The 13,287-nt window shown below is 43.0% G+C and overlaps 1 protein-coding gene across 1 annotated transcript in view; it reads right to left on the bottom strand.

Annotated features, from left to right (window-relative positions):
• C8A (complement C8 alpha chain) overlaps positions 1-13,287 on the bottom strand; it is a 33,444-nt gene continuing 20,157 nt past the window's right edge. Inside the window, exons 6-11 of the mRNA XM_083742748.1 lie at positions 12,853-13,053; positions 10,372-10,612; positions 4,598-4,732; positions 3,417-3,574; positions 645-867; positions 1-158 (exon numbers count right to left, since the gene is read on the bottom strand). Of these exons, the coding sequence (XP_083598874.1) occupies positions 7-158; positions 645-867; positions 3,417-3,574; positions 4,598-4,732; positions 10,372-10,612; positions 12,853-13,053 (1,110 nt within the window). The 3' untranslated portion in view covers positions 1-6. The remainder of the gene's footprint in view (positions 159-644; positions 868-3,416; positions 3,575-4,597; positions 4,733-10,371; positions 10,613-12,852; positions 13,054-13,287) is intronic.

Below are 13,287 nucleotides of genomic sequence, written 5' to 3'. Positions count from 1 at the left end.
AAGATGTTAGCATCTCTGTATTTCTACACTCTTCCCTGCGCACATGGCTCCACCATTTTGAGGAACTGGGTTGATACACTGTCTTGTCCGCCTTCTAGATCCAGCTTGGCAGGGAGTCCATGGTGTCCAGCAGCTCCAACCACCATCCGTTGGACGACCTGTGACACAATACATTATGAGTAGAAACTTAAAGACAAGAAATGGAACCTTGCAAAGGCACCTTGAGCAAGACTTGCCAAGAGGACTGGCCTGATCCTATGCAGACTTAGGTGCTCCAAAACCTGCTGAAATAAATCAGCTTAGGCACACCCACATCTGCCCCAGGGATGAGGCTGCAAGACTTTAACATTAATATTCAGTTGGTGCCATACTTTGGCTCAGGTCCTGCCGCCTCTGGTATGATTTATGACACTGGAACATTTGTTACCTCTAAAACCTTCTTTGCTTAACCTGGCTTACTTATAATAATCACTTGAGCTGTTAATTTTATTCCTGACTAAGGCCCCTTAGGTTGCCTGGCATGCAAGATGATCAAAGGCATCGAAAGGAGGTGTTGATTGATGGATAGATCTCGGGAGGTATCAATTAGCCAGAGTCAGAATGATGTATTCAGCAGACCTTTCCCTCCAATGGTTTCACCTTACCCCTCTGTCTTGTGTTCTCACACGCTGGGCCTTCTGAACCCTGCTGGCACTCGCAAACACAGGAGGACCCCATCAGCACCGGTTCACCGTTGTTCTGGCACGGCCCACAGCGGCAGGCACTGAACTCGATTAAGTATTCATCCAAAGCTCTCTTCAGGTTTTGCCTTTTGGCTTCAATATTGGCAAGGTTGGTTCTAGGCAGTATTTCAGTTATGGGTTGCAGCTGTGGAATAACAGATGGGGAATTATCCGTGACGTTGCTAATGGATGGGTAAAGGGTTGGAAATGCAATACCCAGGAGGAATAGCTTCTCAAAACTGGCAGAATAACTGTTAAATAGTAGCTTGGAAAGCCCTTTGGTAGGCTACCTGACAATGCTGGGCAGTGGGTGGCCTGAAGAAAACTTCTCACTTACTAAGGACACCTCACACACTTCAGAGTGGTCATATGTCCTACTTTACAGAGATCAACCCTCTATCTGAAAGGCTATTGGAAGACTGAAGAAATTTGAAGGGATTTCTGGCCCAAGTTTTAAGGAGCCGTAAGAAGGAAGTGTGAGCAGGGACCTTGAAGTTGCCCTGCAATAGTCAGCACTTGGACAGTAGACTGAGCTTGCTTGCAACTCACCTGGTCACAACCTCCCCCATTATTCTGTGACATAGGGCATAAGGCGCCCACACCCACAGAAGGGCCATGCATCCTCACGATCAGTGTTTGCAGCACAAACCATAATGTACCACAAGCAGAGAGCAGGAACACTGCAGAAATATGCTGCTGGGGCAGCAACTCATCTTAACAAATGAAAAACAACTTCTTGCAGAACAAAGCAAAAAACCAACCACAGAAAATCAGGATTGCCCTGCACCTGATCAGGGAAACCATTTTGTCTCAACCCTCAGTCAAACAGCCATCCTGGGGTGGGTGTGCACGTGCATGTGCACAAAGGAGGACAGTGAGCCACCCAGGAAGGAACAGCAAAGAGCAAGATATAGATACAAGTAACGCTTAGAGCTGCCAGGACCACACAGGACAGTTTATTTGCAGAGGTTTTGCTTTCTGTACTTCACAAGGGCAGTAGGGATTTCCACAGAAGAGCTGTGACATGGCCTTGAAAAATGATGTTCCGGAACAATATTTACACAAGGCCTTTTAGCAAACAACCATGAGTCAAGATAAGAGGACATTCAAGTGGACATAACTAATTATTGGGTGCTTGAATCCGCTCCAAAACTACAAGCACTGGCAGAGCTCCTGCAGCAGCCATTTAAAGGTTATAGAATAGGCTACAGGCAAACAGTAGTGTGTTTTGGGCAGCATTAATGGAAGATCTGTGCAGAGAATACACAGGAACTGCTAAGAGCCTTTTCTCGTGACGAGCCTCAAAAACAAAGCACCATCACCTCAACCTTCCTTCCTGCAGTCACTCTGAAGCCCCCTCCCATTCTCCTGTCCACACAACTGCTGACAAAGCAGCAGCTCAGAGGGGTCCTTCTTCAGAGTGAGGCACTATAGGTGAGATCATCCATAGTGCACTGGATGACGGTGGTAAACAAGTATAATGGTTTTAGGTCACTTTAAATGGTTTTAGGTCACTTTAAATAGTAACTTGCCCCCATTGCAGCAAAGGACCGGTGGTGAAGGCTCCATCCATGCGGCCTCACTCACAATGCCTTGCTCTGGAGGAGGACCTTCTAGAGCACATCATGGCTTCTTTCTCAGCTCCCAAGCCAGAACCCTCTTGGGTGCCACCCCACCAAGCCTGGCTCAGCAGAGAAATCAGGAGCTTCTGGTACAGCCAATACAGACAGGTTGCACACCCCCTTCGGGCCACAGGGATGTCCCTTTTACAACCACGCAGTCTTCAAACCAGGGGCTAAACCTTGAGAAACATGGGCTGTGGGAAGAGATTCTTAAGGCCTCCACTCACCTCTAGCTTTTTGTGGAGCTAGCTGCTCACTTGGTGCTGCACAGCTAACCTGCCTTAGAAGTCCGATACGGAGGGATTGCAACCCTTCCTCCCCATACTCTGCTCCGCAAAGCATCTGCTCCAACTGCCCATCTGAACTGGGATAGTATCCTTGCAAGCTTCGTATCCACCCATCTCTCTGCTGTCCTTTATCAGAGACCGTGCATCAAAGCTGCATGGTTGTGGATGCACCCCCAGCAGGACTTCTTAATACCCATTGCTCCACAAGTCCACTCCACAAGTCTCCTGCGCCACTTCCATGTCACCTGTCTGTGCATATGAATCCTTCTGCAGAAAGGATTCTTTAGAGCAGGCATGGCCAAACTCGGCCCTCCAGATGTTTTGGGACTACAGTTCCCATCATCCCTGACCACTGGTCCTGATGATGGGAGTTGTAGTCCCAAAACAGCTGGAGGGCCGAGTTTGGCCATGCCTGCTTTAGAGCTGCACTTGGTATCCTGGGGAGAGGGAATGTGCATGATTCTGCTTCTCCTTTTCCAAGAATTATATAACATGGATGAATATGACTGTTTAAAGCTTCTTTTTGACAAGCTAGTCGCCATATTGCAATGAACTGAAACTTCGATATTCGAGATAGCTTCTGTGTCTTATCTCCCTTGCTTCGAAGGTGCTGCTTTTAAAAAAATGCATTTGCTCATTGTGAAATAGGTCAGCAGATCAGTGGCCCATTACATTTAATCCTGTCCTAAGATGGAATAGCAATAAAAATATAAAATGATCTGGTCTAGTACACTTTCAATCCTTTGGAGATGTGGCGTTTCTACAACTGAAAGAAAAAGGCTTACCTCAAAATCAATAACAGTGGGATTAAGTTTTAATGACCTCCCCCAATAACGGTATGCATTGGCGTTCCAGCTTCCCATCAGCCTGCCAATCGAGGCTGCGTCTCCGCCTCGAACCCGGGGAATAATATCCTCGATGACTGCCTTTTCCTTTTGAGAGTCTGGAAAGTTGGGCAATGAAATGGATTACTGTTCGCTTCTATGAATCCACTAGTGGAGTCAAAATTGCTTCGTCAAGGTGACTCGGTGGAGGACATTTGACAGCAAGGCACTATTACAAGGCGATGGCCTAGCAGACACTCATAGAGGTAAGATGCCAAAGGAAGCTCACATGCCACTTGTGTCTCCTGAGCTCACTTAGGAGGATCTTTATTTTATTTGTTATTTGTTTTATCTAAAGACAATTCAAGATGAGAGTAATAACAGTATAATAGCATCGCATGCATTGCACTTTTTCAGCTGCAGGTGGTAAAAGTGCCTGAAAATGCCAGACAATTAAGGATTTTTAAATTAAATTATTTGCTGTTTGTTTGTTTGTTTTACTAACGGGACACATAGGACGACATTAAGGTTGCAAATGGTGGTGTGGGTAGCAGCTAAGTGAATGAGCCATGAACAGGCATGTCTTTCCTCTGAGCACAGGGTCTTGCTCTCGTCAGGAGCTGTGCTGCAGCATTCTGCCCTAGCTGCATCCTCCTGAACAAGCACAATAGAAGCTCCATATCGAGTGCCTTGCATGAATGAAGCGTCATGAACACTTAACAGAGCAGCCCTGTTTAGAGAAGTTTTTAATAACTGATGGTTTAATGTATTTTTAACCTTCTGTTGGAAGCCGCCCAGAGTGGCTGGGGAGACCCAGCCGGATGGGTGGGGTAGAAATAAATTATTATTATTATTATTATTATTATTATTATTATTATTATTAGCGAGCATTATCATTATCAAATGCATCTCTCCCTAAACACGATATGGAAGTAGGTCCCACTGACTTCTACAGCACTTTCTACTACACCAGCCCCATTGGAAGAAAGTGGAGAGGTATAGGACTGTTCTTGTGGGTGTGGTCCTTGTGATTACAAAAGAATGACTTTAGCAAATGATTCAACTTTCCTGGAAGGCAATATATCCTTTTCAAATAAGAAAAAGAGGAAGAGGTTTTTGGAAAACGTGAATGCATTTCCTACCTGTGTCTTGGCCTGCATCCTTTGAGCAGCGTTTGAAGGACACCTTGGCACCTATGGTTATGTCTGCGTTGTCAAGGTTATAGCCTAACCCTAAGGATCCACCGAAACAGGAGCTTACCATGTCCCTTGTAACCCCTGAGGGAAAGGGAGGGAAGGCAAGTGTCAATCACAGTTTTATATCCCTAGATACTGACTATAAATCTTCAAGTGTTAAGATGTTACTCAATACATGTATGCAAACAATAACTCGAAAACGTACAGTTCCATTTGAGCTACTTTTCATTAGTCACTGTCCGAGGGAGAAAGAAAGAAAAAATCAATAGCTGGGACCTGGAAAGCTATCACCAGTGAAGCAGTAAGTACAATTCTGCTTTCTGAAAACAATATAAATTTTATTTTACAGTTGCCACCGAATAAAGCCCCAGCCCATTATTATTATTTTTTTAAAAAGGTTAGAAACACCACCAAGAAATGTGTGAGGGCAACTGAAGCTACTCGTTCCAACACTGATTTGTAATCTCAATTTTGAGAGAATTTGCTGCAAAAAGGCTCAGCAGTCATTTGGTTACATTGATGTTACGACAGGCAAAGAACTTCATTCATTTTCCATTGGAGTCAGCAGCAGAACGTCTATTGATTTCTTCTTCTTCTTCTTGAAACATAGGAGGAGCCCTGTGGAGCCCTGTTTGTCTCCCATAAATTGTAAAGGGTGATATTTCTTCGACAGATCATACAGCATTGTTGCTCAATGCTCTCTGCTGGGTCATGTCCCCTTTCACCTCCCTCTAGTATTTGGCTATCAGTGTGGCATGCTGCACCATGTACTTAGAAGGGGATGTACCAACCAGCAGTGTGGATCAGAGTCACAAGAATGACTACCAGCTACTCAAGTTATTTATTTGCTTTGGTGCTGCTAACATTGTGCTTAGGGATTGTACAAAATGTAAAATAGCACTACTGGTATACACACCACTGCAACCTTAGCATGACAAGAAGGGACCTGGGCAAAGACTTTTCTTGGCCCCACCCCAAATCACAAGTGCCTCTAATCAGCCGTTGAGAAGTTGGATATATGTGGACAAAGGGGTAAATACTATATAAAACTATAGAGCATTATAATGGAAAGGATCCAGAAGAAATTCTAGGCTTGCATGTTTCTCCTCCCCTCCCCTCTGGTGTGGCCACAAGGAGACTGTGATGAACCTCAACTATGGCCTGTTGAAACAAGGCAGCTTCTTCCACTCCATAGTTAAGACTAACCACAGTTTGCCACATTTGAATGAAACAACAAACTGTGTTTAATTAAAAATGAAAGCAAAAGCTTCTGAATTACAGTGGTACCTTGGGTTAAGCACTTAATTCATTCTGGAGGTCTGTTCTTAACCTGAAACTGTTCTTAATCTGAAGCACCACTTTAGCTAATGAGGCCTGCCACGCCGCCGCCACGCGATTTCTGTTCTCATCCTGAAGCAAAGTTCTTAACCCGAGGTACTATTTCTCGGTTAGCGGAGTCTGTAACCTGAAGCTTATGTAACCTGAGGTACCACTGTATTCTCCTTGCAGCTGCAATGAAGGCAGAGACTGAGGGAGAAAAGGGGAACACATGAATGGCAAATTTTAATCGAAATCAGCTACTGTTATGAGATTTTAGTTAAAGCAGATACCAGATTTAATCCACAGTTTGGAGTTTTGCTTTTTTTCAATCCTGAAAGTGTACATGTTAAGATGTGGGGCTTGCGCTGTTTGGCAAAACTTCTAATTAACAGAAGTTAGGGCTTCTAGCTCCCTAGAGAGAAGGCTCTCAATAAAGTTATAGCTTGGTCAGTTCTTTACCACAGCTAATAAAACAAATTTCCCCAATTGCTGAATTTATATTCATTTGCTGCCTGCTGACAGTGTATTAATAAATCTATAGTATTCAATGGCTTGTGCTTAACTAGTCTACAACTGTTAACAACACAACCGGGTGAAATATATTTACTGTAAGCAATAGGAATGATTATTGTTTATCACTGTTTGAGTGCCATAAAATTAAAGTTGAACTACACTCTGATTAATTGATATATTATTGTTCCTGTTAAGTAATTATTTTCAGCAAGGGCCAGTCAATACAATTTGTTATTGGTTGCCACAGGGGGAAGAATCCAAGGCTGATCAATCTGAATGCAGCAGAAGCAGCAAAATGATGATCATACAAAATATTGGCAATTTAAGGAAGGAGTAAACAAGATTGCTTATTACGGAATGCAAATCCAATGATATGAATATGACCCACCAATTAGATTGATTTATGCTTTTAATTTTTGAATTAATCAGAAAAGGGGAAAAAATATCTTTCTGTGTAGTGATAAACCACAAGTAAATTGCATTGTTTCTCAGCGAAGTCATAAAACAAAAGCATTTTCCTTTCAAAGAAAGAGCAAAAGATAACATTGATCCTGCTTTCCTCAAACTTCCTTGCTGTGACATACGCTTCGGGTTACATACGCTTCAGGTTACAGACTCCACTAACCCAGAAATAGCACCTCGGGTTAAGAACCTTGCTTCAGGATGAGAACAGAAATCGTGCAGCGGCGGCATGGCAGCAGCAGGAGGCACCATTAGCTAAAGTGGTGCTTCAGGTTAAGAAGTGTTTCAGGTTAAGAACAGACCTTTGGAACGAATTACGTACATAACAGATGTACCACTGTATTATCTTTTCTAACAAGTTTAGGGAGGTTTTTAATGTTTGATGTCTTATTGTGCTGTTGGGAGCCACCCAGAGTGGCAGGGTAAACCCAGCCAGATGGGTGGGGTATAAATAATACAATTATTATTATTATTATTAATTATTATTATTATTATTATTATTATTATTATCCACAGGAACTGTCATCAGATTTTAAAAAAGCTAGGATTGTATGCAACTGCAGTTCTACATGCACCCAAGTGTAGCATTGTTTTGTGGGTACAAGGTTCTGCTTTCATTAAAAGAAGAAAAAAATCAACGGAACAGCCCAAGTCAGAGCATTGGTCTCTCTCATTCATGGCCTGGCAGCAGCTCCCTGGGGGTCTCCCTGGGGATGACAGAGATTGAATCTGGGACCTTCTGCCTTGCAAGTGTAAAAACACGCGTGAAAGTGCATGGGCAATATCTGGTTAAATTTCAGAAGCCAGAATGGGCGGCTATGGGAAATTGCTGCCAAGTACATGTATATAGGATCACAGCCTTAATCTAGCAATTGCTCCGACCCTGACTGTGAAGGCAAGCTTCAGCAGTCAAGCCCTCGAGGCTGTATTTTCTGCGGCATTTCATCAGGCCATCCATGCCGGAGTGGGTACCAGTTGCATCCATCACCAGCATATTTAAAAGAAGGGAAACAAACCCATAATTCTCGAGAAAACATTTGCTTTCAGACGCTGGCCGTGCTGAAGCAAAGGGCTGCTGTTCACTGAACCATTGATTTGCGTCTCCTTACTCAATGTAGCACTTAACCAGAGCACCAGCTTGATAAATGTGCCCTCTTTTTATGGTATGCACTGTAGATGAAATTATACAAGTATCCTACATAAAAGTAAAAATTATGTCCGTTCTGGGACACATTTTTTTTGTCTCTTTTAGACTTCAACTTCCCTCTTCCTTACAGTAGGGCCATCTTGTTGCAATAAATCACAGCACTTCTGAAATACAGTAAGCAAAATATAAAGTAAAATAATGGCTCTGTCTAGATGCTGCTAATTCATTTTTCCTCTTCACTTGGCAGTCAGCTTCCTGAAGCCCCTCTTGGCAAGCTCTTTTCTTTATCATTCAGCCTTCATGTCCAGGAAAGACACTTTCCCAAGAATATTAAGGACAAATAAATTAACGGGAGACAAGGAGGGATGATGGGCTGCAGTCGGCTGGCAGGGGACTGGGAATTTTATAGCAGTCTCCCTACTCCCAAGCAGGAATGGGGATTCAATTCAGTTGGTGAACTGACCTAATTCACACTTTCCAAAACAATAAAAGGACTGAAATGCAGGCATCCTTCAAAATTCATATTTCTTCCAAATTTTGAAATGCAGTTCTCCAGCGAAGGAATGTGTACAAAAAAATTAAATATGGCGGTAAAGTGTGCATAAATGTTAGTGAAGATAGCAGATGAAAATGCATTATATTAGGGATGAAATTGCTTTGCCAAAATGTATATTAGGCAAAATTGCATGCAAACATTTATATATTAGGAGAAATAATCACTATAATGCCAGTGAGTTTTAGGAGGTTTTTTTTTTTTTAAAAAAAAAAAGATAATCACAAGCTGTTGTGGAAATGTGGAGAACTGAGACTGGAAAGATGGGAAAAATGGGAAACAGAGAAACTCATCCAGAAAATCACTGGGAATCCTGCTGACCCTAATCTAGGTTTGACAAAGACGTAGGCAGTGGCACAAAGAGAGCAATGACAGAGTGCAGAACCTGCTAGTGAGTTGCTAGTGATGGTCCCTGCCCATGATGGTGTTGCCAATTTGCTTTATTATGAACTACCTTAAGTACACTTCAGCTTAGAAAGCTGGGATATAAATCATTCAAATAAATAAACAAGGGCTACAGTGGATCAGGATTCTCTTTGAGGACAGTGACCCCTAAACTTACATATATTTAATTGTGTGCCAGGAGTTTCTGCAAACAACCAAGATTCTTGTGAGTAGCTGGGCATTCTCTGCCTCTGCTTAAAAGCTTGGTGAGTAGGTGGGGAAACTTGTTGGAACAACTTCACAGTTCCTGTGCAGTTGTGCAATTCTCACTACTTATCTTGGATTCATGAACCCTAGCCCTTGCTCTTAGACCAGACTTTCCCTGCTAACCCTTTGCCTTGTAAAACCTTCTGGACTATATCTGGCTCTTTCCTCGCAACTGAATCTGCACTGTTAATCTGCTTTAATAAAGCATTACTTCCTTGCCAGGTGCACCTGTTGCTATGTTTTGGGTAGCAGCCAAGACACACTGTGAAGACCAGGGATGTCTCCCTAAGATTAGAGATACCTGGCTAAGCCTGGTGTTGCTGATGTCACCCTTTTCCATAGAGAATCCCAGAATGAAGTCACCAAACCAGAACCTTTGGAAGAGAATGTGAATAACTAATATACTGGTATCACAGAAGGCACAGCAGGTTCTGGGTTTTATGACACAGTAGATGGCATTGTAAAAATGAACAAGAGAATCATGTTATTATAGGAAATTTCCCATTGATGATTAGAAGACTTTATGCTTCAACTATCATGAAATGTGCATGGCAACAACTGCAGAAGCTTGGCTACATGAACACAAAGTGTAGGCAGAACTATGCTGTCTTTGGATGCCTTCATTTGCTGAAAGCTGAAGCTAGCAGATCTCTGTCATTCTGCAGTTTGAAAGCCACCTTGTGTAAAATGGTAGGTGCAATGCCAAAAACATTGTTTGTTTACACTTTACGAGTCAAGAAATGCCTTTGAATTTATCTAGGTCTGTCTGCAGGATGCTGTCACGTGCGCTTTGAAATGCAGAAATTTCAAGGCTAAAGACAAGAAATTCCTAGAGTTATCATTGCTGTTATTTTTGCTATACCTGGAAGGAAATTATTTATTAACTCCAAGATACACATTTGGGCATGCAGGTTCATAACATTGTTGAATAAAAGAGCAGTTTGTTGAATAGGAATCTTGAGTTTCTGGGTCATTACAACATATTGCTGATCAATATGCTTTACGTGTATCAAGGAATTAGTTTCTAGTATCCTACAATGTGCCAAGCGGGTAGAATAAATTAAACCTGCAAACCTCTTTTTCTCATCTCATCTTTGTTGACCACAAGGATGTATTCGAATATGCCTCCCATGGTCCCAGATGTCATAAAGTGGGTGCCATACTCATTAATGAACCTGGCATACATTCCGTAGTTGTACCGATCTGGAAGCTCCATCAGAGACTGAAGCATCTCTTCATCCAGGACAATGTCATCTCTTCTCATCTTGAAACGGGCTGTCTGTACTTTGGTAAGAGCTCGAATAAATCCAACATTCTGTAGATGAAGCAGGGCAAAATACATAATTTATCCACTTTTTTTCTGAAATTACATCCTTCTTTCTTTTTGGCAGGAACCAAAAGAGACCAATAGGGCAAGGCTGTGCTCTTATACCAGGGCTGCAGAACCTTGGGGGGCAAATTTGGCCCTCCATACCTCTCTACCTGGCCCTTGGGTAGTGGTTAAGAGCATTAGACCCGTAATCTGGTGAACCGGGTTCACGTCTCTGCTCCTCCACATGCAGCTGCTGGGTGACCTTGGGCTAGTCACACTTCTCTGAAGTCTCTCAGCCTCACTCACCTCACAGAGTGTTTTTTGTGGGGGAGGAGGGGAAATGAGATTGTTAGCTGCTTTGAGACTACTTAGGGTAATGGTAAAGCGGAATATCAAATCCAAACTCTTCTTCTTTTTTCTTAGGCCATTCCACCTCGCCAGACCATGCTCCTTACCAGCCTACTCTGCATCCCCCTCAAATTTTATTGCCAAGCTACAATGTGTTTGAACAGTGATAAACTCCCATGTAGCCTGGACAAAAAGGAGTGTGTGGGTATAAACCTCTGAGTGTTGCATGGCTAGAATGTAGCCTGCTATACAAAGGGAAGAGTCATATCCTTTGCCCTCTAGCCCTGTGCATCACTTGCATGTGGGTCCTAGCAGGTTCTCCACAGGAGAATGTGACCCTCAGAGTGAACAAGGTTTTCCACCCCATTTTATACAATCCCAGTTTATTTCAAGCATGAAGCAACACATGTTGGGATGCTTTAGAACTTTTCCAAGTGGGTGATCTAAAATGATGCTGTGGATAATGATCATCTGATTAAACAGCAAACTGAAGGAAATAATTTCTAAAGATGGAGAAGCAACTCTAGTATTAGAATACGAATGAATGAAAAGATCTTGCCTGTTGCAGGGCTGACTATATCTTTATTTTCTTTGTGGAACGATCCTAAGCTACAGAGTTTTGGTTATGTAATTATGGCCTTAGGGGACGCGGGTGGTGCTGTAGGTTAAACCACAGAGCCTAGGACTTGCCGATCAGAAGGTCGGCGGTTCAAATCCCTGTGATGGGGTGAGCTCCTGTTGCTTGGTCCCTGCTCCTGCTAGTTTGAAAGCACGTCAAAGTGCAAGTAGATAAATAGGTACCACTCCGGCAGGAAGGTAAACGGCATTTCCGTGTGCTGCTCTGGTTCACTAGAAGTGGCTTAGTCATGCTGGCCACATGACCCGGAAGCTGTATGCCGGCTCCCTCGGCCTGTAAAGCGAGATGAGCGCCGCAACCCCAGAGTCAGCCACGACTGGACCTAATGGTCAGGGGTCCCTTTACCTTTAATTATGACCTTGAGGAGAGCTAGTGGTGATATGCAAGGCAGGGACCAAAGGATACATGCCATGCACTATGAATCCTCCAAGCCTAACTGCCCCTCTCCCTGCAGATCCTTTCAGAAACTTCAGGAAAGTATTCTTCAGACATCAAAGGGCTTGCAAGGGTTGCAGAGCTGATAATTTAATTTGGGGAGGTAGTTTTTCTGCTCCCTTACAATTCAATCTGTGCTCCCTCATCCATTTGTTCATAGACAAATGCTGGATCCCTCGGCCTGAAAAGCGAGAGACTCCATAGTTGTCTTTGACTGGACTTAATCATCCAGGTGTCCTTTACCTTTTTTTACCATAGGTCCCTGCTTGCAACTACCCATTACACAAGGTTTCCACGCTTAAGCAAGACAAAACACAAAGCCCAGTTCTGTTTACATCTCTGGATTTCCCAAAGATTTCATATCCATTAAGAAAACAAATGCTTCTTGCAGCCATTCACTCAGGTTTGCACTAATTTAAACAAGATATATTTGTGACATTGGAACATGTTCCCCAAAGACAACTGTTGCTGACGTGCAATTCTTTGAATTCCCCCACTCTGTTTGCCATTCCAAGCACTTACTCATTTATATACTTAATGTCACCATGAAACAGGAGGGATGGGGCGAGATGGCATGCGTTGTTCTACTTGTAATTCAATTTCATTCCCATTACAATGCTTCTGTTTGCTTCAGTGTAATAAGGAAGGCAAACAGAATTGCTAATGATCACACGTGCAATTACATGAACAAATTAAGGTAGGATGATTATTGTTTCAAGGGGAAAACATGTGGGCAGGGAAATAAAGCAATATCAGTAACAGAGTGTTTGGGCGATTTAGCAACGCAGGAATAGGAAGCCCCCTCCGCCTATTTTCTCATTACCTTTGCTGCGTATTCAGTAAAATTTCTCAGGGTCCCCTGACCCTTTGATAAGCCAATGCCTATACTCAGAGACAAAGGGACATCTTCCGGGCTTATGCCAAATGTAAAGCCATAGCTTCGAGAGGTGTCCTTCTTTATGGCATTCAGTAGGTCCTTGGCATCATCGAAATACTCTGAAGAAAAGCCAGAATCAGCATGTGCCTGGAATGAAAAGAGAAACATCTTAGCTGGATGGAGATATTTTAGATTAGCATATTGGCTTAATGGGGGATGATTCTCCTTTGCTCTGGAGACTCAACAAAAACCAAGCCTGAGCAGTTTTCAGTGGTACTGCAAGACTTTTTTTTTTTAATGCTAGAGTTTGGTGGCAAAATATTTTCAAATGATGCGCCAGGATGACATCTTGTTTTAACTCAGCATTGCATTTTTGTAAGG

Source organism: Podarcis gaigeae (assembly GCF_964106915.1).
Source record: "Podarcis gaigeae genome assembly, chromosome: 6".
Classification (NCBI taxonomy): domain Eukaryota; kingdom Metazoa; phylum Chordata; class Lepidosauria; order Squamata; family Lacertidae; genus Podarcis; species Podarcis gaigeae.
The sequence above is the reverse complement of the archived record's forward strand: the minus strand, read 5'-3'. Positions and strand labels throughout refer to the sequence as shown.